Source organism: Argentina anserina, chromosome 1, assembly GCF_933775445.1.
Source record: "Argentina anserina chromosome 1, drPotAnse1.1, whole genome shotgun sequence".
Lineage (NCBI taxonomy): Eukaryota > Viridiplantae > Streptophyta > Magnoliopsida > Rosales > Rosaceae > Argentina > Argentina anserina.
Window position 1 is genome coordinate 17,919,097 of NC_065872.1, and position 24,832 is coordinate 17,943,928.

At 37.2% G+C, this 24,832-nt stretch overlaps 2 protein-coding genes across 2 annotated transcripts; both read right to left on the bottom strand.

Annotated features, from left to right (window-relative positions):
* Positions 1-13,936: 13,936 nt before the first annotated feature.
* Positions 13,937-14,517, bottom strand: LOC126797072 (uncharacterized). The gene has a single exon (XM_050523758.1). It carries the CDS (start codon positions 14,410-14,412, stop codon positions 13,990-13,992), a length of 423 nt encoding a protein of 140 aa, XP_050379715.1. The 5' UTR covers positions 14,413-14,517; the 3' UTR covers positions 13,937-13,989.
* Positions 14,518-16,378: 1,861 nt separating this feature from the next.
* LOC126795936 (uncharacterized) lies at positions 16,379-16,879 on the bottom strand. Its single transcript, XM_050522670.1, has one exon. The coding sequence runs from the start codon at positions 16,861-16,863 to the stop codon at positions 16,435-16,437; it is 429 nt and encodes a 142-aa protein (XP_050378627.1). The 5' UTR covers positions 16,864-16,879; the 3' UTR covers positions 16,379-16,434.
* Between the last annotated feature and the right edge of the window lie 7,953 nt (positions 16,880-24,832).

Genomic DNA, 24,832 nt, shown 5'->3' on the forward strand with positions numbered 1-24,832 from the left:
GTATGAAGAAGGATATAGCGGAGTTTGTATCGAAGTGCCTTACATATCAGCAAGTGAAAGCAGAACATCAATGACCAGCTGGCATGTTGAAACCACTGACTATTCCTCTTTGGAAGTGGGAGCAGATATCTATGGATTTTGTGACCGGGTTGCCTAGATCGAAGAAGGGTCACGATGCCATATGGGTGATTGTCGATCGGTTGACGAAGTCGGCTCATTTTCTCCCAGTGTCGATGAAGTACTCAGTGGACGTGCTTGGGAAACTATATGTGGATGAGTTAGTGAGACTACATGGTGCCCCAGTTTCAATTGTTTATGATCGAGATGCACGTTTCACTTCGAAGTTCTGGGGTGGTTTGCAGAAGGCGATGGGCACTACCCTGGATATGAGTACAGCTTTTCACCCTCAGACGGATGGGCAGACAGAAAGGGTGAATCAGGTGATGGAAGACATGTTGAGAGCATGTGTGTTGGATTTCAAGGGTAGCTGGGAAGATCATTTGAGATTGATTGAGTTTGCCTACAACAACGGCTACCATTCTAGCATCCGCATGGCACCATATGAGGCTCTTTATGGTAGACCATGTCGTTCACCGGTCTGTTGGGCCGAAGTTGGCGATGAGGCACTGATGGGTCCAGAGGTAGTTCAGGAAACCACGGAGAAGATCTCGATCATTCGGGATAGAATCCGAACTGCTCAGAGTAGACAGAAGAGCTATGCGGACCTAAAGAGGAGACATGTGGAGTTTGAGATCGGCGATCATGTGTTCTTGAAAGTTTCACCTATGAGGGGTATGGTGAGATTTGGCAAGAAGGGAAAGTTGGCTCCGAGGTACGTTGGGCCCTTCGAGATACTCGAGAAGGTGGGCGAACTAGCTTATCGACTAGCCTTGCCTACTAGCATGTCGGGCGTTCACAACGTCTTCCACATTTCCATGTTGAGGAAGTATGTACCAGATGAGTCACATGTGATAGATCATAGCACCATTGAAGTGAAGGAAAATGCCACATTTGTGGTAGAGCCGGTTCGTATCCTGGATAGATCCACAAAGAAGCTTCGGATGAGAGAAGTTGAGCTAGTGAAGGTGCTGTGGAGTCACCATGATGAGGGTGATGCATCTTGGGAGCTAGAGTCAGACATGATGACTAGATATCCACAGTTGTTTGTTGAGTGAGCTTGAATTTCGGGACGAAATTCCTTTAAGGGGGGTAGATTGTAATAACCCTAAATTTCAAAACAATATTTGGTTTAATTTAAATTCTTTTAAGTTGTGAAGTTTGATTAAAAACGAATGTGATGGTTGCGATACTTTGAAACAAAAAACGGAAACGTTTTCGGAACGTTTATTAAGAAAAACGTTACGTTTCCGAACGAAATTATCGACTTTTATTCCGTCGATCGGTTGCGAAAACTTCCTTCACGAAAGTTGTAGAGCTCGTCAATAAGAGTTCGTGGATATGTGACGCGTTCTAATCGGACGACGTACGTAAAAGTTATTAACGACGGAAGTTAGTTTCCGATTTTGGGAGGGGGTATAAAAGGAAATGTTTTCAGCTAGGGTTCCCATAATTGGAAACCCGTTCGTTCCTCTCTCACCCCGCCTCCCTTCTCCTTTTCTCTCTCTCGCTCTCCCGAGTCTCCCTCTCTCTCCCTCACTGCCCACCGGCAATCTAGCCTCACCGGCTGCCGTGAGTCTCACCACCCACCCCAAAGGCGTCTCACGACCACCCTCAGTCACCCCTGGACGCGACGAGCCGCGATTCGCCACATTGAAGCTCGGGGATCTCATCGTCGTGCTTCCACATCGACGACGTGCTCGAGGCAAGCTCGCCACCACCCCTCCTCATCCCTGGAACCCCCGCGTCAAGGATTGAGCCTCGAGTCGCCGCCTACCTCCACTACTGCTCGATCTCCTCCGCCGGCACCTCAAACTTCTCCATCGTCGATTCAAGGGCTCCGCCGTGCAATCAAGGTAAGGATTGATGATATTGATGTTGTGTGATGATTATGGATGATTTTGGGTTGGATGTGTGGAGATCGGAGGGGGATTGGGGAAGGTTTGAAGGAGAGGGCTTACCGTCGCCGTGAGCGGCGCGTGTGGGAGCGTGGAGTGGCTTATAGGCGGTGTGAGGCCGTAAGAAGGGTGGAGGAAGGAAAAGGAGAAGAAATGGGGCGGCGGTGGCAAGCTACGCGCCGTTTCTGGGCTCGGCGCGTGTGCCCCACGCGCTGCCACAGTGAGTGGCGCCTGAGCGCCACGCACGGCTGCCGGCGGGTGGCGCGTGTACCCCACGCGCCGTCACGTGCGGCGGCGTGAACAGTGTTTCAGAGGAGGGTATTTTGATAATTTATTTAAGTACGGTAAATGTAAATGTAAATTTTATTTACGTACGGTAAATGTAATTAAATGTTACCTACGGTAAATGTAAATATAAATTACTTTCAGTAAATGTAAAAGGGTAATTTAGTAAATTTTATTTACTGAGATTGTATTTACATTTAAACAGTACGTATACGTACATAAATACGTATATAGTATTTATACGTACAGAAATACATATATAGTATTTATACGTACAGAAATACGTATATAATATTTATACGTACAGAAATACGTATATAGTATTTATACGTACAGAAATACGTATTAATTGAATATTTGTACAGTAACCGTGAATAGTAACAGTGAACAGTAACGCTGAACAGTAACTTCGTAAAACCGAAAATTGCTGAACAGTAACCGATTATTACTGTTTCGGCATTTAAAGGTTTACGAAATGATTCTAAATTCTTTTCTTATCTTTTCAAGGTGATCGTTAAATCGAGGAAATGAATTATCTTCGGGAATTGTGGAATTACGCTCAAGTCAATAAGGTGAGTAAAATCTCACCTATTTACGAATCTACCCTCGCGGTGATTCAAGATTTTTGCAAGAGTATTTAATAATGAATTACAACATGTATACAATTTAGTGGATTATATATATACTGTATAATGGTAATAAGTGCATATATATATAGTTCATTATATTATATACTGTTATTAATTCATTAGAAATGGTCATTTTGATGACGGAAGATTGTGTATTGAGCATGTGTTGTGAAATATGACATGTATAAGATATAGTGGACTATATATGTATTGTATAAATGGTAAATAAGTACGAATATATTTAGTTTGCTATATAATATACTGTTATGATTTTATTGTGATTATATTGAGCATGTGATTTGAATTGTACAATATGATGTGAGATTATTGTACGTGATTTTTAACATTGAGATTGTTAAAATGTGATTTGTCTTCGGACCTGATGTTTGGTACAATATGATGTGAGATTATTGTACGTGTTTGGCAAGTCGAAACCTAGCCTTTGGCCGGGCGAAAGTTACGATACAGTTAGAGCTCTAGTCTGTCTGCCTTAGTACTGCATGTGAGGTAACGGGTGGTTATCTGCTGATGGGTACTCAGATTGTTTTGGATGTTGGGTAGCGGGTGGCTATCCAATATCGGCGGTGTATTACGAGAGGGGTAACAGATGTGTACCAGCGTTCTTGGTACCCGTATTATAAATGCATTTGGGTAACCAGAAAGGTTACTTAATTTCTCATGAGAGCTTCTTTTCATATTCTTTGGGACAACCAGATGGGACGTCCATTGACTCATGAGTGCATTTATATTTGTTTGATTTGTGGATTTTCGTATATGTATTAATATGCGAGTTCTATTTTCATTTTACTCATACGAGCTGTAAAGCTTACCGGGTTTGTGTTTACAATCCCGGTGCACCAATCCGATGGTGTAGGGGATAACTCTGCAGGTGCTGATTAGTGGAGTTTGAGCGACGACTCCGGAGGTTCGAAGTCGTTCGTGTCCTACTTGTGGTGAGGTTTTAGCGTGGATTTGTGTGTGAGAACTGGTGTGATTTTATTTGTTAGATTTGTGAGTGATTTGTGAGGATTATTACATTTCCATTTTAGGTATGGATTATAAATTTGGGTTGTAATAATTGGTTTGTCTGAGTTGTATTGAGAACTCATAATTGATCCGCTGTGACACTTTAATGATTTCGATTTTATGGAGATTATTTTGTGTTTAACGACTTTAGAATTTTGAGTTTGTAAGCTCGAAATTTTGGGGTCGTTACACAAACAGTGACCAAATAATCAGATCAGATGGCAGTTGAGGTGCTCAACTGCTGATGATCAGCATTGCTATTCACAGTCACGTTGATTGTTGAGAAAGTTAGTATAATTCTACGGCTCATAACGAGGCTTTTCTCAAACACATAAAAGGCCAGGATGCAGACACATGTCTCTAAATTATGTGGTTAGCTTTACCGCCGTGCATACAAGAACTTTCGGGTTGGAGTAGGCTTTTTGTCTTTTTGTTGCCAATGTCGAGGTTTTCTTTTGCTGGAAAGAAGAGATGGGCTACTCTGAGCCAGGTTTAGGACACGGATTTCGAGCCTTGGTTTTAGGCTCAGACTTGATGAATTAGAATCTAGCGCCCATTGGGCTCAGTCTGGGTGTGTCTTGGTGCAGTTGCAAATGCTTGCAAAGTTGGTGGGTGTATGTCGACAAGATGTTGGGATATGTTCTTGTTGCCTGAACAATGAAATGGGGTCCTTTGTGCTTGGTTTTTGAGTCTACTAAGTGTAGCCATTGAGGCCGTTATCAGCTAATTTTCTTTTCCAAGGGATTAAGCATGAGTTTTTGTTTCTCGTAGTCTAGGTACAAGTCGGTACGATGATGTAAGGTCGGTATGATGATGTACGATGTCTTCTTGCCAGTGTTCTTGCAATATAATTTAACCATTTCTAAAAAATATATATATATATATATATCAATTTTATCTTTCCTTCTTTTAAAAAAAATTACAATGTATTGATATGCTACAAACCTACAATGAGTCACAACCTCTCACTTTGCAAAGAGATATTTATGCCACTTAACCTTCTCTCTCTTTCCTTTTGTTCAAACTAGTTGTGTCATATATTCTTCTTTTTCTTCTTCGTCTTGTAATTTGGTTTTGCTGGACTTACTAGGAAAATGACACTTTCAAAGATATAACAACTGTATCAAATTTACCAAGACAAATAGCATTTTTGACAAGTTCAGAGTTAATAGTTGGTCAAGATATGTAGATTGTGATTGAGAGTCACTACAACACAAAACATGATTTCCGACCATAGAAATGATTGAAAAAGACCCTGATTTGGTCGTTAATACTCTTTCCGACCAAATAAATATGATCGGGTTCGGTTGGTACTACTCCGGTCACAAATGCTCTTTTCGAACCATTTTGTTCGGAAATAATAGCCATTTACGACCAAAGTTACGGTCGGAAACTACGTCGTAAATGTCACTTTTCCAACCAAAAAACCCTTGTTAGAAAATAGTTGGGAATAACATCATTTCCAACAAAGTATTTCCGACCATACCACTGTCAGAATATTTATTTCTGACCATTTAGTTCCATCCCGTGTTCTGTCGGAAGTTCTTTTTTTCCACTGATTATTTCTGACCACAGTTTTATCAACCAACGTTGTCGGAACTCTAATGATTGTATAGATTTCTTATTTTCAATTACAATTAATTTTTATATTAAATAAATATATTCAAACAAAGTAAAGAAGAAAATAATTGCACCGTGAAGATTTAGACAAATGAAATTTCATTTATAACAAATTATGCATAACATCCTTACTAGTACAAATAATACAAGAAATCATCCTTACCATCCATAATAGTAGAAATAGTAAAGAGATATGAGAAAATAAGAGCAAAGAGTTTAGTCACTTAGAGGCTATATGGCCTCATATAGATATTTCTAGATAACTAAAAAGGTGATACGTAGATAGATAAGGTGTCTGAGAGCTACCAACTCCTAATCAATGTGCATGTTCCTCTTCAGAATCTTCATCAGTAGGTGAAATGATTGCTGCATTTGGAGGTGAACTTGAAGAAGCATCATGTAACACATAAACCCATTATGTTAAGTACACAATTCATAGCAATGGTTATTTAAGCTTATTTAACTCATGACAACATAAGACATAGTAAAGTTAGAAATTAATAGGATTCTAGTTCAATAAGATTGTAATAGGGTAGCACAGTAAATCTAAACTAATTTCAAAGTTTTATAATCCAAAGTTTAAATCATAAATAGCTATAGATCCAATCCAATTTCACTAATCCGAAACGACACCAATAATTCAACAATGTAATCAGCTACAATATACTAATCCAGTAGCTATAAAATTACTACATCACAGTAAACCACAACAAAATTTACAGCACACAAACTTCAATTAACACAACAAAAGGTCTAAAATCTACTAAGCATATAGATCTACTAAGCTACTGAAACCAAATTAGTAAATGGATCTGAGCTCTTTGCTTCAATGTCACATACAAATTTCACATGAGATATGAAGCTATGAGAAAACCCAAGGGTGTATCACATGACATATTTGTTGTAGTTCAACCTCAGTACCACTCATGGCTTTAGATAAATGGTAACAATTTACTAAAAAAAAAAGATCCGTATACATAAATAACATATTTCACAATCAGGAAGCATTCCAGTGACAAAGATTAAGCTAGAAAATGGGTAATGTTTACCTTGTTCCGTACTGATTGACACTTTCATTTTTAAACAACTATTACATAATCAGCAAGCCAATGTCCTTGCACATCAGCCTCCTTTGAACTTATCTTACCTGACTAAGAATAACAATTAATGGAATGTTATCAAACTAGCCTACATTGAAAAGATATAACTAAGCTTGCTGACTTCCAAAAGATATAACTAGACCAGTTTAACATTTGAATGGATATTTTGAATAAAATCAAGGCCCCTTGATGATTCATTTCAGGCACACATACCTGAACTCTGTTCTTATCTCCTAATTCATCCTTCACTTTTATATTTTCTTCCTTAGACGGTGCAGTCTTCACAACATCATCATGTATCTAAAAAAAATTCTTGTGTAAGGCCTTCTCCAGAATATAACAGCCGATATATTATCAAGATCTGACAAAAAGAATAATTATGTTACCTTGCATTTTGGTAAAGAAGAAGAAAAATATTAATCTTGCCTAAACTAACCAATTTGCCTATCATCCAATTACTCGGAAAATGCTTTGCATGCTCATAGTTGTCAAACTACAATGCACATGAATAGAAACATGCTAACATAGGCACCGTCATGAAGAAGCAAAGAGCATACTAGAGGCAGCAGCTCCGCAAACTATTCCCATATAAATGGAGGCCAAGTAACAGACTCGGTCAGTTGAAGACGAATCTTCCATTGGTCAGCTGAAGATCCATTGCTTAAGACATTCCTATCATATATATTCCATTTTGTTTTGCTGCTACCTAGATCACATTAGTAATCAAATTAAGAACCATCCCTCCCTACAAAGAATCAAAACCATATGGTACCAATAAGACGAGGACATAGAAGAATAAACTATTTGCTATTAATATTGAATGAAGATATCCGTTGAAATAATAGTAAAGACAAGTTATATCTATTAACATATGTTCAAATCCTTCATTGACTTTTGTTTAGGTTCTTAGAGAACTTCTTACCTGAATTTTTAATAGTAAAAGATTTGCATAAAACTAACCAAAATAAAAGACCAAAAACAAACAAATTCATGCAAATTGTAATGCGTATGATGTTAACGAATCTCCTGATAAGTACACTGCACAAAAACAAGAACCAAAGGTCAAAGTAAGTTTGAACTACAAATTACCAGTCATGAGAAGCACCAAAACAGACGCACCGTAGGTAACTGAGAAGTTGGTAATGCAACATAACTGTCTTCATTATGGTCCACTTCCTAAAATCATTCTTATACCACTTCAATTTTGATAGGGTTTAATGAAGGATTTGAAACTAAGAGAGATTTGGTATCTCTGGCACACAGATGTTTCAATCATCATAATAGGCAAAGATACAAGCCAATATGGTAATTATGTGTCAAAGGAACTTGTCAATAGACAAAATGTCTATATATGTGAACATCAACATGATCTAGAACTTGATCACACAAACACATTTGACATTTCGTTCCCATACTGAATCATATTCTTATTAAAACACTTCCCATGGAACATACAAACAAAATTTCAAAGCCTCTATAACACCCATATTTTACAAAGAGACTTCTACGAAATGTGTAATTATAGACTCATCAAAAATTACCGTATTGCACAACAACTTGATCAAAGCCATGGGCTTGCGCTTCATACCCCTCTGATATTAGCAACTACATCAAATCCAAACCAACCAACTAAAACCCAATTCCCAAAACTTAATATTCAATTGAAAAATTACATGTACTTAGTCATAGAAAACACAATACCTTTTGCGAGTACGAGCAGGGAAGAGATTGACGAGTTCGTAAAGTGACATGTCAAGGAGAGCATTAAGATCGACAACTCTGAAACCAAACTCTTGAATGTTCTCTTCTTCAGGTTGTCGTAGGTTAAAAGTTGGCCTTGATCAGGACATTTTGAGAGCCCGTTCAGTTTTTTTTTTCTTCTAAGAATAGAGAGTTCATTTAGTTGTTGAAGACGTGAAGGGTGAAGTGGATAATAAAAGACCTAAATCGGATTTGGAATAATACTGAACTAGTGAAGTAGACACGAAGTTCCCGGATTTCAGAATTGAGGGGAGCATCGTTGCGTCTGGAAGTGGAGAAGTTACAAAAAAGAGGAAGGAAGAAAGAAATGGTTAGTCTCTGTAGTAGAGAGTGAGGGAAAGAGAGAGATGAACTACCGAGTGACGTGGGTTGTGTGCTATGCGTTTTGAGGGAGCATTCCTTGATTCTGGGTCATGTGCCCGCCACATGGAAATGTATTTTGTTTTCCGTAGTAACATAATTTCTAAATTATTTATTATCTATTTTTATTTTGTGTTTTTACGTGATCTCTATACATTATATTTTTTTAATTGTTTGAGTATTTAATAAAAAAGAGCAATTACGAAAAAAGAGATTTGACAGTTTGATATGGAAAATTTCCTTAACTAAAAGAGATAGAAAAGAGCGCTTCAAATTTTTTATTTTAGATTTTTTTTAAATGGACCTTAATTTATACCGCTCAATCACAAAATTTTCACTAATTTGAGAAAATGCATAAATTTTTAGTGTCCTAAAACAAATTGGACCTTAATAAAGAAAAAAATGGTCATTAATTGATAATGAATGTGCGAGAGAACGAGAAATCATTTTTTTTCATCTACAATAGCATCCATTTGGCAAGGTTGGAGTTTGGACATCGAAAGCGTCTGAAAAGCATGACAAAATTAGAGATGCAAACTAATGTGCATTGTAACGTGGATAACTATTGGTGTGCACATAATTTGAGTTGTGTATCTTTGTTGGTAATTTGTGTGTTATGGGAGTTCCCCTTTTCTTTTGTATGGTATTGTTTTTTTTGTAGCATGGCTTTATGCATTATGTCCCCACATTACAACTATTTAAGTAAATTTAATAAATGAAAAACATGTGTGGGGCTAAGCCTCTAAGTGAGACTAGGTTTCAAACCCCATTAAATAATAATAATAATATTAATAATATCATATATAGATTTTCTCTTTATTTGTTTATTGAAATAAAAAAATTGATTGATTATATTATGTCATGTGACCATCTTTTGTTAAATTAAAAAAACTTATTTACATAAGAAATAACTACGCAGTTTTTTCGATGACTATTCGACCGAATATAGACTAATCAGAAACTTTTTTTTTTCAGACGACTTTCTGACCAAACAAAATATCATCGAAAATAACTGCATTTTTTCCGACAACTTTCCAACTAAACAGAAACTTAGTCATAATTATTTATTTCCGACCAAATTTCCGACAGATCGGCAGCTGGTCAGAAATAAAATCTGACCAAAAATTGTATTTTTGACGGACAAGTGTATATGGTTGGAAATATCATTATTACCGACCAAAAAAAACTTTAGTCGAAAATCCATGGTCTAAAAAGGATGTCATTGTTGTAGTGAGTGCAAATTTTTCTCTTCATTTTCTGATCGGATAAATAACTCAAATGTTGTAGCTAGTCTTTCATAAGTACAATATGTAGTTAATAGTCTTTCATAAGTCTGCCAAGTAATATAATATTATACATACATATTCCATTAGGTTTAGAAATAAAACTATCGCATTATGAATGAAACTTCTCAAGAACGATTGACACTAGCCGATATGATCGGCATATATATTTAATGACCCTAAAAAATTTCATTTTTTCGGTAAATAAAAAACATCACCAATATGCCCTAAGGGATGATCTATTACCAAAATGCGAACGCTAAAAAATCCGTTTGCTTTTCTAAAATTACCTAATTTTTATCACCGATCATGCGCAGTCACACCGAGGAAACCCACTTGGTGAAGCCCCAGTCAATAAGGTTCAAAATGCCTCTTTTAGTTGACCATAGGTACGAACGGTCAAACTATATCCAAATCGGACGAAATTTTTACGGAATTCCTAAATATATACCGATCACATCTACTGGTGTCAATCGACCATATTTCGAACTGGAGTTGTCGGTCACCGAAGTGTCCACTAATGTATAATAACCTTTATATTAGGTTTAAAATAAAACTATCGCATTATGAAGCGACTATATGAAGGAAAATTCTTGAGATCAATTGACACTAGCCGATGTGATCAGTATATATATTTAGTGACCTAGTAAAAATTTCATCTAATTCGGACATCGTTTAATTGTCGGAATTTTCGGTAAACCAAAAACACCACTATTATGTTCTAAGGGAAGACCTATTACCGAGAAGCGAACACCGAAAGCCATTTGCATATATGAAATCACCTAATTTTTTTCACCGATCGTGCGTGGATGCACCGAGGAAACCCATTTGGCAACGCCCCAGTCAATGGGGGTTTTAATATGTCAAAACGCCTTTTTTTTTTTTGACCGTAGGTTCGGACAGTCAAATCATGTCCAAAACGGATGAAATTTTTACGGGATCCCTAAATATATATACCGTTCATATCTGCTGGTGTCAATCGATCATATTTCGAACTCGACTATTTTTAGGAATGTTTTATAAGAATTCTTTTATTGTCCAAAACTTTTAAATAAAAATATTATATTTTTTTTAATTCCAGCCTGCAAGGCCCGGCCCATAAAACCCCGCATGGCCCGGCCTGTAAAAGCAAGTAAGGCCCGGCCCGTACAAGCCTGCTTGAGATGGGAGGGTTTGAGTCTTCATATTTTTGAAAATATCATATCTGGCTCAAATCCGCCACTCATAGGTCGGACCAGGCCGAGAGCTTGGTCTGATGACGAGCCCTACGTCATGCTAATATAGAATTGGGTTCAAAATACTGGTGGAAGTTAGATATATATATCAAAAGATGAATTATTGAGTAGGTCAACAAAGAGAAAGAATTGAAGGACAAGAAACCTGCTATTGAAAAAGATGCAACAATTGTAATCTACCTTCCTATACTTTTGAAATAGTTCTCTATGCGGTATGTAGTCACCTAGTGACCTAGACCATTTGTAGTTAAAAAATGAATAATCTCGTCCTTGTGGTTTGCGATTGCGAAATTATTTAATATTTTGTCTTTACAAGTTTTTTTGTGTGTGCTTTTTTTTTTCACACCCTCACAGGTGTCACTTGCAATCTATACACAGACATAACACACTGATTTTAACTGTGGAAATGGGAAATTGTAAAAATGTATCTTGGGCAATTTGATCGCAAGACCTCATGTGATTGCAAAATTGGGCCTTGGTTTCACCTGGGCTTTTTGTTCGTTTGGAGAAAATCTCAATTACAAAAAATCTATCAATATGATGAACAATGATAAGAGATCAGATATTCTTTTTATCTCTTGATCTGAAATTGGTTCAACATTTGCTGTTACATGCCTCTGCATTTCATGCCAACGTTCCATGAAGTCAATGCACAGGTCAAGATTTAAGTAAAGTGATTTAGTGTTTTTAAAACAAAAAATACATAGAAGAACCTAGTTTGCAAAACGAGCCAAGGTAAACAACAAAAACAGTAGCAACGTACAATGCTAATAGAGCTTACAAAGCAACAACCTCATGAAAGAGGGAACAAAACTTGAATGGATACGAGTCAAACGACTAGAAGTGTTAAATTCAACAAGCTAGTCTCCATTCATGAATCATAATGTAACTATTAGAAAGAGAATGAGGGATCCTCTCAAAGACAATAAGCATATAGCCATGGACGAAGGCAGGGGCAGAGCCACTAAGGAGCCTACTGGTTCATGTGCACCAGTAGATTTTAAAAAATTTCTGAGTTTGGTTATGTTTGCATTTGAAAATTTGGTGCAGTGGACATGTGTTTTTTATTTAATCTCATGGTCCTTGCCTCCTTGGTTCGAATCTTGCATCTGTACATATATATTTTTACAATAGTAAGACTAAAGGAAGGAGGTTTATATTTAAACTCCCAGGTTATTTTCCTTCATTTTTTAAGACTAAAAGATAAAAAAATAGTTATACTTCCTCGTACACTAATTATATCAGATATTTCTTTAAATTATGAATGTCACACATCTAAATTACCTTGAATAAAAATTACCATTGTAGCTAAGATTTACATATATTTTAGATCTTTTTTTTGTGCACCAGTGAACTTAGAACACAATAGCAGGAGAAAAGGCTTTCATTACGGAACCTGCGGTTATTTCTCTCGCGCCATATAGCTTTCTGTATGATACACCACAGATTCCAAAGCTATATTTCTGATCGCAACATGTAAAATACACTACTTCTACAGTTCGCAGCCGCCCAAGAAATGAAGTCATGCCAAAACAAAGAGTGGTCTACTCATGTTACGTTTGGACAAAATGTGAGTCCAAATGGCAGCAGAACAAAGAAAACAAGGTTGCGACCGCGCGAGTCTCATCAGCAGCAAGAAAAACTCTTAACACCATCCGTAGCAACCGACCTTCCTCTAATAGCAAGCTCCTGTTTGCAGAAAGAGAATAACATCACGAGAACATGAGATTATCCGTCCTAGTATTATACTCGCTCAAACAAGTTTAGCTTTAAATTCTGATGAGATTCGGTACCAAGTAGTTGAACTAGGGTGCATTAAGTTTAGGCCTGAGACTTTAGACTCAAGAACCATTTAGAACTGTCAAAACCGCACTGAAATGGTCGATTCAATTCAATTCCAAAATAAATAATTACTGATCCTAGAGGAACCGTACCGAAACAACCGATTCGATTCGATTCCGGTTCGTATTTTTTAAAATCATTTCCGAACCGTTCGAACTGAGTATTTACAACATATAAGAAAAATCCCTAAAAGAAACATTTTTCATCGCCACATCCATCATCACTAAAAAAATATATATTCGCTTAGTCTTACGCCCTGACTTCCTCTATTGTTTTTTTACTCCTTATAATCTAAATTATCCTAGGTTCACACACACACACACTCTCTCTCTCTCTCTCTCTCATTTTTTTTGAAATAATTGAGTATGTTAATTATTGATCATTGGATAATTGTACTAAAGAGGTTGTTGACGTTCTGTATTTGCATTTTAAAGTTGGTATTTTATATGATTATTGTTTAAGGCTTGGAGATAAATATATATGACAGTAAACTTTTATAACCGTAAAAACCTGGAAACCGACCTAATATTTATAATTCAATTCGATTCCGGTTCCAGAAATAAATAGTGCTAAATCCGGGCTGTTTTTTCTTTTTCAATTCCGATTTCGGATCCCGAAAAAAATCAGTATTTTAGAACTAGTCTGAGACCTAATTAAGTTGTTTAATTACTGTACTAGCCATTCTAATGATTCAAGAGTTTAAAAGTTGGTGCTACAGCGTTATATCAAACCAAGAAATATATCAGTCGAATTTACAACTGTAATCTACATTATTTGTTCCACAGTTTCATCATTATTGTATTAGTGACTAAATATTAATAATACACAGAAATTCAAAGAGAAAGCGTAAGATCTAAGGTACAATCTTTACTCTTTCCTTTCGCACCTTGTTTACTAAATTGAGAAGTAGGGATTTTAAACTGAGCCTCTTCCGGTAAATCTTGACGCTGAAGTACCAATGACGGGTTCCAAACTGCAGCACTACTCAACAATATATGTTTGGACCTCTCCTTCTCTTTCTCTTCCTCTTCCTCTTCCTCTGTCAACCTCTTGTTCTTCTTCTTGTTTGATCTGTAATCATCATTCTGATCCATCTTATCCGCATTCAACACAACATTTGAGCCATTCATCAATCGCAGACGAGCTTCGCGGATGTTGTCGACGAGAGCAAAGAAGATTTGCATTTCTGCTTCTTCATTCTTCTCTTTCTCACCATCACTCCTCTTCCTCTTCTTCTTGCTCTCATTGATCTCCATGTGAAGATAATCACACAAATCAAACACAGAGAGCTTAAAATATGCTCCGAGATGTGCGGTGTCTTTCAAAACCTGAAAGAGTGCTATTACGCTCCTCCTCACTCTGATACATATAAGGTCATCAAGCAATGGAATTATTTCATGGGACCCAAAAATAATATAGGTTGGATGAAGTTCACGTTCATCAAACTTTGTAGTACGTGGTTGGAGCTTAGTTGATAATGAATGGTGCCAAGCCACGAAGCAACCAGTTAGGTATAGGGCCAATTGTTGATGGAGATGGAAGCTAGCTAGCGGGCATAAGAAATTTCGTGGAAGGTTGGCGAGTATTGTATGTGAGGTTAACTAGATATATATCATTATGCGCGTCACTCTGCGTTAGAAAAAAAATGTGATGCACGTTTTGCTGCTCACCCTCTCGCTTTGCTTGTTAATTGATAACAATAATAACAGCTTTTCCAGAATTTTCCAACCCCATCAAACAATTATAAAGAGTCCGCATAAAATGTTGCTCTTTTATCACAGCTTTGCTAAATTATCCATGTAACATGTTACATTTATATTATACCAATTTTTTTAGGAATATTAAAGTCAGTCACAGGAACCAAATTGACTTAATTAATAAAAATATGTATATTTGTTACTAAATAATAGGGTGGTGTTATTAAGACACTCTTCCTCATATGATTTCTTATAAAGATGACGTTAGAATATTAAATTGTATGTGGAAAGGGTGTGATAATAACCTCATCCAAATAGTAATGTACTATATATACATTTCTTCCATTTGCTTATGAAAGCTTATATGTACTTTTTTTAATCGTGTAAATAATTGAATTATTCAACTGAGTGTTTTAGTCGAACTCACAGCAGACACTAGCTATGCAATAGACCAAATCGTATTAGGCAAAGCAAAGCATGATCTGCATTCGATAACATCATTATAAGAAAATCATCAAACAATGGCCAATCACTTTTAAATTTTGCTTTCGTTTTTCATCTTCAACATGCCCATCTTTTAATACCTCATGGAGACATGTCATTATATATATATATATTTTTTGTGTATATACTAGTCAATATACAACTTCATGTGCTGTTGTGCACGGCTTTTTTAAGTCAATATACACCTTCATAATTAATAATTATTATATATTATTGGTGTACTTAAACTCGCGTCCAAATGGGAATAGGTTTAATTGGTGTAAGCCTAGCATTTAACTTGGATCAGCTGGGAGGGGTGCCCCAATAAGTTTTGTTTTGTAGTTTCTTTAGACTCTTTTTTCATAAAATAAAAAATAATTAAGAAAATACACGAGGCCTTAAGGGTGTGATACAAGGACTCGCCGATTATCATGACTTTGAGCAAAAAGGCCTAGAACAGTGGTAAACAATGTGTGTTACTCGTGTGGTTACACCAGTTTCCATTTTGAGCCTCGCTTACAATGTGTGTTACTTGAAATATTATTTTACCGTCTTTTATCACATGATGTTAGGACAGGGTAAGTGTAGACAATAATGTTAGGAAAGGTTCCGTTAAAAAGGTGTGTTGTAGGCTTGAAGACTTATGAAGATCATTCAAGACATGCATCAACATTAATTGTTATAAGCCTTTCTACATTAATTAGCTTCAACGACATAACTGAACTGACAAATCCGTTGCAGATGCGATTAGGCATGAATGTCTACAATTAATACAAATCCGCTTCACACGTACGTGGCTGTAAAGAGATCCAAAGATTGCTTCTAAATTCATTTCATTCGATCATGTTCATATATTGTCCGAGAGGCTTTTCTCTCGATATGCTTGGTTGTTTTCGTATCAAAACAACAACAAAAAACTCTATTAAAACCACAAACTAATTAAGAACATGAAAGTATGATCACATGAATGAGTTGCCTAATTCATGCACCCATACATGTAATTTAGGCTAAGTGCGTACCATAAATTAAGTTAATTAGAAAGAAAGCAAGAACCCAGAAAGCGGCAGCTGGCTCATAGCTATTTCTCCTATTAGCCATTCACAGGGCAAGTCGAAGGTCCACACACACTGAAGCATCATCATCTTCTAGTTTCTTCTTGCCGTTATTGACAGTATTAGTATTAGTGTTACAGGGAAAAGCAGGGAAGCTCGGAGAAGTTACAGGACACCCAACCTCTTTGATGGCGAAATCCTCACACTCGAACGATGGCACCCAACTGGAACCCGATGATCTTCGTTGGCGTTCACCATCTTCACCGCCCATTGTCTTCCTTTTCTTGCTGGATTTCATCTTCTCCGGCTCCTCTTCATCGCCAACGTCATGGATTAACCGTGTCTTTCGTGATCTAATCAGACGATTCCGCGCTTCCCGGAACTGTTTGATGAGAGAATAGAACTGCTCCATCTTCTCCGTCTCATCTTCTTCTTCTTGCCCCTCACGATCGTCAATCTGCTTCTCGTTTTTCATGGTTGGCTCCGTTCGCACAACTCAATGGAATTGATTCTGTCAGTTATTTTTCTAGTATATATGCTACTTTCCTTCTCCACCTTCGTACGTTGGCAATGACGTTTCATGATGTGGTCATCATCGTTATGGCATGGGTGACATATGATCAGTTGGTAAAAGAGTACGTCAAAGTTTCAAAGCGTGTGGAACCGCCATGTCTTACTCGACGGCTTAGCGCTTCACACCCTGCTAAATGATTTCTTTCTTCTTCTTTTTGTCTTTTTTTTTTTTGAGAAACGCTAAATGATTTCTTTCGAGTACAAGGACCTCCTCAAATGTGGCTGACGAATCGACAACTTGATCAATCGATAATTCACTGCAATGAAAAGAAGAAGAAAACCGAACCAAATATTATAGAGCTCATTAGATTTTAGATAAATAATTGACAGTACTTTTTCTTTACAAGAAACCATGATATATGCATTTCCGTATAGAAGAGGCTACCTATTTAGAATGCCAAAGAATCTCTTCAGGGAATTCCCTTGAATAAAAGAATCTCCATTGGAAACCAACAAAAATAAGCCAAAGTATATATGGCAAGTTCCAATAAGAATCTTGTGACGTCGTGATCATTCATTACTTAATGAATGTTTAGTCTCTGGAATGATTGCGTTGGAAGCTAAACTTCTTTTTTCGTTTGAACAATGGACTATGCTTCTAACTTTAGAATTTTATATACGGAAGGAAGGGTTTGATTCTTAATTTATCTATCAGAAGTTCAAAACAATTGGTTTAGGCCTCATCATTTAGCCCGCGGACTCGAAAAGCCCGCGGAGGCCCGCAAGCCCGACGGGCTTTTACCCGGCCCGGCCTGCGAGAAAGCCCGCCAAAACCCGCTTCCGTGTGTAGAGGGCCGGGCTTAAATTAGAGGTGTGAAACCCGGCCCGGCCCGTGGGCCAGGCCCGCCAAAAGCCCGCAATGCCCGTGAGACCCGGCCCGCCAAAAGCCCGCAAGGCCCGGCCCGTAAAAGCCCGCCAAATAATAAAATATTATACATACATATTTTATTAGGTTTAAAATAAAACTATTGCATTATGAAGCAACTATATTAAAGAAACTTCTTGGGATCGATCGACACCAGTAGATATGATCAGTATATATATTTAGTGACCCTGTAAAAATTTCATCCAATTCGGAACTTGTTTGACCGTCGGAATTTCCGGTAAACCGAAAACAACACTAATATGTCATAAGGGAAGACCCATTACCAAAATGCGAACACAAAAAGTCGTTTGCATATCTGAAATCACCTAATTTTTGTCACCGATTATGTGTGGTCGCACCAAGGAAACCAATTTGGCAAAGCCCCGGTCAAAGAAGATTTTAATATGTCAAAACGCCTTTTTCTTTGTTAACCGTAGGTACGGACGGTCAAACAATATCCAAAACGGACGAAATTTTTACGGGTTCCCTAAATATATATACCGATCACATCTACTGGTGTGGATCGACCTTATTTCGAACTAGAGTTATTGATCGTCGAAGCGTCAACTAATGTATCATACCCTTTATATTAGGTTTATATTAAAACTAACGCATTATGAAGCAACTCTATGAAAGAAACTTGTCGGGATCGATCAACACCAGCCGATGTGATTGGTATATATATTTAGTGACCCTGTAAAAATTTCATCCAATTCGGACTTCGTTTGACCGTCGGAATTTTTGGTAAATCGAAAACACCACTATTATGCCCTAAGGGAGGACTTATTACAAATATGTGAATGCTGAAAGCCGTTTGCATATATGAAATCACCTAATTTTTGTTACCTATCGTGCGCGGTCGAACTGAAGAAATCTATTTGGCAAAGCCTCAGTCAATGAGGTTTAAATATGTCAAAACGCCTCTTTTTTAGTTGACCGTTGATACGAACGGTCAAACCATGTCCAAAACGGATGAAATTTTTACGGGGTCCCTAAATATATATACCGATCACATCTACTGGTGTCGATCGACCATATTTTGAATTTGAGTTGTCGATCGCCGAAGTGTCCACTAATGTATTATAACCTTATATTAGGTTTATAATAAAACTATCACATTATGAAGCGACTATATGAAGGAAACTTCTCGGAATCGATCGACACCATCCGATGTGATCAATATATATATTTAATGATCATTTTAAAATTTCATGCAATTCGGACCTCGTTTAACCGTCAAAATTTCCGGTAAACAAAAAACAACACTAATATGCCCTAAGGGGGGACCAATTACCAGGATGCGAATGTATAAATTTGTTTACATATTTGAAATCACCTAATTTTTATTACATATCGTGCGCGGTCGAACTGAAGAAATCTATTTGGCAAAGCCCCGGTCAATGAGGTTTAAATATGTCAAAACGCCTCTTTTTTAGTTGACCGTTGGTACGAACGGTCAAACCATGTCCAAAACGGACGAAATTTTTACGGGTTCCCTAAATATATATACCGATCACATCTACTGGTGTCGATCGACCATATTTTGAATTTGAGTTGTCGATCGCCGAAGTGTCCACTAATGTATTATGACCTTATATTAGGTTTATAATAAAACTATCACATTATGAAGCGACTATATGAAGGAAACTTCTCGGAATCGATCGACATCATCCGATGTGATCAATATATATATTTAATGATCATTTTAAAATTTCATGCAATTCGGACCTCGTTTAACCGTCGGAATTTCCGGTAAACCAAAAACAACACTAACATGCCCTAAGGGAGGACCAATTACCAAGATGTGAATGTGGAAATTTGTTTACATATTTGAAATCACCTAATTTTTGTTACCTATCGTGCGTGGTCGAACTGAAGAAATCTATTTGACAAAGCCCCGGTCAATGAGATTTTATTATGTGAAAACGCCACTTTTTTTTGTTGACCGAAAATTCCGACGGTTAAACGAGGTCCGAATTGGATGAAATTTTTACACGGTCCCTAAATATATATACCAATCACATCTATTGGTGTCGATCGACCATATTTTGAATTTGAGTTGTCGATCGCCGAAGTGTCCACTAATGTATTATAACCTTATATTAGGTTTATAATAAAACTATCACATTATGAAGCGACTATATGAAGGAAACTTCTCGGAATCGATCGACACCATCCGATGTGATCAATATATATATTTAATGATCATTTTAAAATTTCATGCAATTCGGACCTCGTTTAACCGTCGGAATTTCCGGTAAACCAAAAACAACACTAATATGCCCTAAGGGAGGACCAATTACCAAGATGTGAATGTGGAAATTTGTTTACATATTTGAAATCACCTAATTTTTGTTACCTATCGTGCGTGGTCGAACTGAAGAAATCTATTTGACAAAGCCCCGGTCAATGAGATTTTATTATGTGAAAACGCCACTTTTTTTTGTTGACCGAAAATTCCGACGGTTAAACGAGGTCCGAATTGGATGAAATTTTTACACGGTCCCTAAATATATATATCAATCACATCTATTGGTGTCGATCGACAATATTTCGAAACCAGAATTTATTTGTGACTTTTGTTTTAGAATGTTTTCTAACAATTCTTTTATTCTTTCAAACCCTTAAATTAGAGTATTATATTATTTTTCTAATACAAGCCCGTAAGGCCCGGCCCGTAAAAGCCCGCAAGGCCCGACCCGACCCGGCCCGCAAAAGCCCGCAAGGCCCGCCTTAGGTGGGCGGGCTTGGATCTTCGTATTTTTGAAAATACCCGGCCCGGCCCCCCACTTATTTAAATTTATTAAGGCCGGCCCGGGCCCGTCACTCATGGGCCGGGCCGGGCCGAGCCCGGCCCGTTGACGAGCCCTAAATTGGTTGATGCCGGGGGTGTGAGTGTGTGACGACGTAGGTGTTGTGACGTAATGGAGGCACCTATATCATACGCTATTATCGTCTAACATTATGACTTCTCTTTTTTTTTTGGTCGAACATGTCTTCTCATGATTTCTTAACATTTTGATCATGCCATCACATAAACAACTATGATAGTCAGAAATACGCAATTAAGTATTTTGATATTTAGATCTGGGCAGGTATATCCGTATATATCTATCTATAAGCTTGACAGCTTGACTTGTTACTTGTCCCTTGAGAATCGAATGGACTAGTCACTATTTGAGGTTTGTATTAATTGTAGACATACTAAAGCAAGCGTCCATCATATATCTTTTAATTTCACTGGATCGGGACTCGGGAGCACATCACGTGTGCCAGAGAACCCAGTGCCAAACCTATGTCATAACTTAACCAAAAGTCGACATTGATTTAAAATAAATATAAAATATTGTTAAGGACATTTTCTAACACCTTCTACCATATAACGACACTAAATTTTTTTTTCCACATAAAGACATTTTTTGACCTAATATTTTCATAAAGTGTGTCAATGGTACACAATTTCATTTCAACCAATTCATATACCAACCGTACCAAATAGATTGGTATACCATTAAATTGGTACATAGTACACGGTATAGTATACCATACCATATTTCAAAAGATGGTTAGTAGGTGGTACAAATTTTTTGTTTACCATGGTATGCCGTACCAACCGAAATAGAAGTTTTATGAAAAAAAACTTAATATATGCATCTATAGTGAGTCGAATTTGGTCTTCTTCCATACAAGTTGAAGCCAACTACCACTAGGCTATCATTGCAATTACAAAAACTCATTGCTAAACAATATATATATTCTTAAATTATATATATCCATAAATATTTCAGCCGTAGATTTAGTTAAAAATAAATCTCAACCGTAATTTTTTGTTAAATTTAAAATTTTTGGACTTTGACATGTTTAATTTATGACTTTGTACTTGATAATTTGGTTGAAGTTGTATAAAACTTTATATGTATTGTTATTTGCTATTACATATTTGGATTGGACATTTAAATTTTTGAGCCATAAACATATTGGTATAAACTTATTATCAACCGAGTACCAACCGTACCAATTACTTGGTATACCAACGTTATTAGTTGGTATAAATGGTGGATTTTTCATACCAATTATATGTTGGTTGGTACATGGTATTGGAAAAATGAGATTGGTGTATATACCAATCCAGCCCTAATTTTCATGCCTTGACTAAAAATCCTTTTGGCAGAAATTGATCTCTCTCCAATTTTAGAATTCACCAACCGAACTCCCTTGCCACCAGCCCCACTCTCCTCCCCTCGCCGGGACCATAGCAATGAAGAACTCCCTTGCAACAACCTACCACCAATCTTTGACTCTAGAAATGCGCGCTTGACTAGGCACGCAACATGCGCGGATCTACTTTACCACCACTCCTCCCTTCCACACTTTCATCCTAGTGATGAAGGCTTGAAGCGTCAACCATGAAACCTCATGCCTCAACGAAGCAACGACAGAGGTTCGTCGGATTGTAATTATAGATCGAGCTTTGACTTCCTTTTGCTTCAATCTCTGCTTCAATCTTCGTCGGCGGGAGTAATCAACATCGGAGCAGGTGCAGGATCCGACGCACAGTTGTTGGCAAGGTTCTATAGGATGAGGCGACTATTGGGGAATATGAGATGAAAAATGACATTTGGCTTCTCTGTTGCTGATGCATCATGCTTTACTACCTCTTGTTTTATATCTAGAGGCATGTGACAGTATATTTTTATGTCTAGGTTAGTAGCTTTTTGATACAAGGGTAGTTTTGTGTGTTTATGTTGGTATGTTCTTTTCAAACAGTGATAGTATATATTTAGGCATGAAATAGTATCTTTCTAATTCATTACCATTATCTTTGTAAGATTAAGATAGTATCTTTTCAATGCATCGTTGAGAAGGTCAGTATAATATCTTTTGTACGTTGCTTGAGACAATATTTTTTGTTGTTATTGGTAGTAGCTTTGTTTGCTGTTAGTAATAACTTTTGATGATGGTGATATAGCTATAGCTTTATACAGTAGTAACATTGTTTGTCATTGTAGTAGCTTTAGGCATCAGTAGGAGTATAGTTTTCTTTGCACAGTAGTAGCTTTTATTCACTTGGAACACTTGGTAGTAGCTTTATTTTTCATTGATAGGAGCTTTGGTAGACATTCATAGTAGTTTTTCTATGACTGTGACTCAATAGTAGCTTTTCTGTGGCTCGGTAATAGTTTTTGAGATCTTGTCTGAGGTTGCTGGAAATCTCATTCTAGTATATTTTATTGTCGGCGGTAGTACCTTTTAGTGCTTGTGGCAGTATCTTTTCTGACATCATCGGAGTCTGCCGGATATCTCACTGAAGTCGGCAGGAAGTTGCTGGAACCTCGTCGGAATCGTTGGAGATCGGCCAAAATATTTTTAAATAAGGACACTCAAATATTTGTACCCACATAAGGAGACTTTAGAGTAAAAGGACTTTTATTTTAGACATTAAAATTACAGACTACTACTAGAATTCAAAAATGATAAAAAACACACAAACCATCACTCCGGAAAAGTCTCTGACGACGTCTCCGGTAGGGGTGGGCATAAAAACAGAAATCCCGATCCCGTCCCGGGGACGGGACAAAGGTTTAAAAACGTTTGTCCCGTCCTGATCCCGTCCCGTTTCATAATAGTCGGATGGGACGTGGACGAATAATTTCTATTCCACTTCGTCCCGTCCCGCCCCACCTTTAATGAAAACTTAAAAATTCTTATATATTTGATCAAAATGAAACTAATTTATGTTATTAATAACTCCAAAATTATATCAACTCAAATAATAATGGTAAATTATAATATTTTGAACATAATATGCATTTTTTTTGTTAAAATTTCATTATTGAATGTTACTTTGTTAATGAAAAAGTAAAAATAAAGGTTTTTATTTAACTTCATAGGAAGGTGTGATTTGTCCCGTCCCGTCCCAACCGGGATTAATCCTGAGTGGGATATATTTTTAAAAACCCTCGTCCCGTCACGATCCAGTCCCGATTCAAAAGAGTGGGACGGGACGTGGGATGAGCCATGTCTCGTCCCATCCCGTCCCGTGCCCACCCCTAGTCTCCGGTGACTTCCGGCTAACTCCGGCAACTTCCTGCCGACTCCAGCGAGATATCCGGCAGACTTTGGTGATGTCAGAAAAGATACTGCCATAAACACCAAAAGGTATTACTAATGACAATAAAAGATACTATGATGAGATTTCGGCAACCTCCGATGAGGTCCAAAAAATTACTACTGAGTCACAAAAAAGAATATATCAAGCCACTATAAAGCTAAACAAAAACTACTACCAATAATTAAAAAAAGTTACTACCAACGACAAAGAAAACTACTATTAATGACAAATAAAGCTACTATCAACAATAAAAAAAATTACTATCAACAACAAACAAAGCTATTATCTACACACAAACAAAACTACTATTTCCAATCACACAATACAACTTCATCCCACTATACATCCTAAATAGCTCATCGACTTGACACAATACACAAAATGCACGCAACAACATAAACAGATATTGTTGTAGATATAAAAAACTATTATGACTAGCATATAAGTAGTATCTCACAACAATATCACTATGTGGAGACGAAGAGGCATTCCATTTCAAAGTTGTGTTCTTCGATCGAAAGCATGAGTTGGAGGGATTCTGATCCCTTTCTCTGCACAGTAGCGTAGTCAAGGCAAATTTCAATTCAACGTCGTCGGTCAGTGATGATACAGTGAATATAATAGATCGTGGGTTTGCCCGAGCCATTTGATCAAGGCCGGCCTTGGGCTAAAGCCACTAAAGCACAAGCTTTGGGCCCCCAATTTTAAGGGCCCCCAAAATTAATCATATACACATAGTAAAAAAAAACTGGGTCGTAAAAGAAGGAGGCCACGTTCTCATATTTTTTTCAATTTTCTGACTTTATCTCTTCCTCTCTTTCTCTGATTCTCTCCTCTGTAAAAAAAAATTACCGTCACAGCTCCGAGATTTCTCGAAGATTCTCAACACCGCCG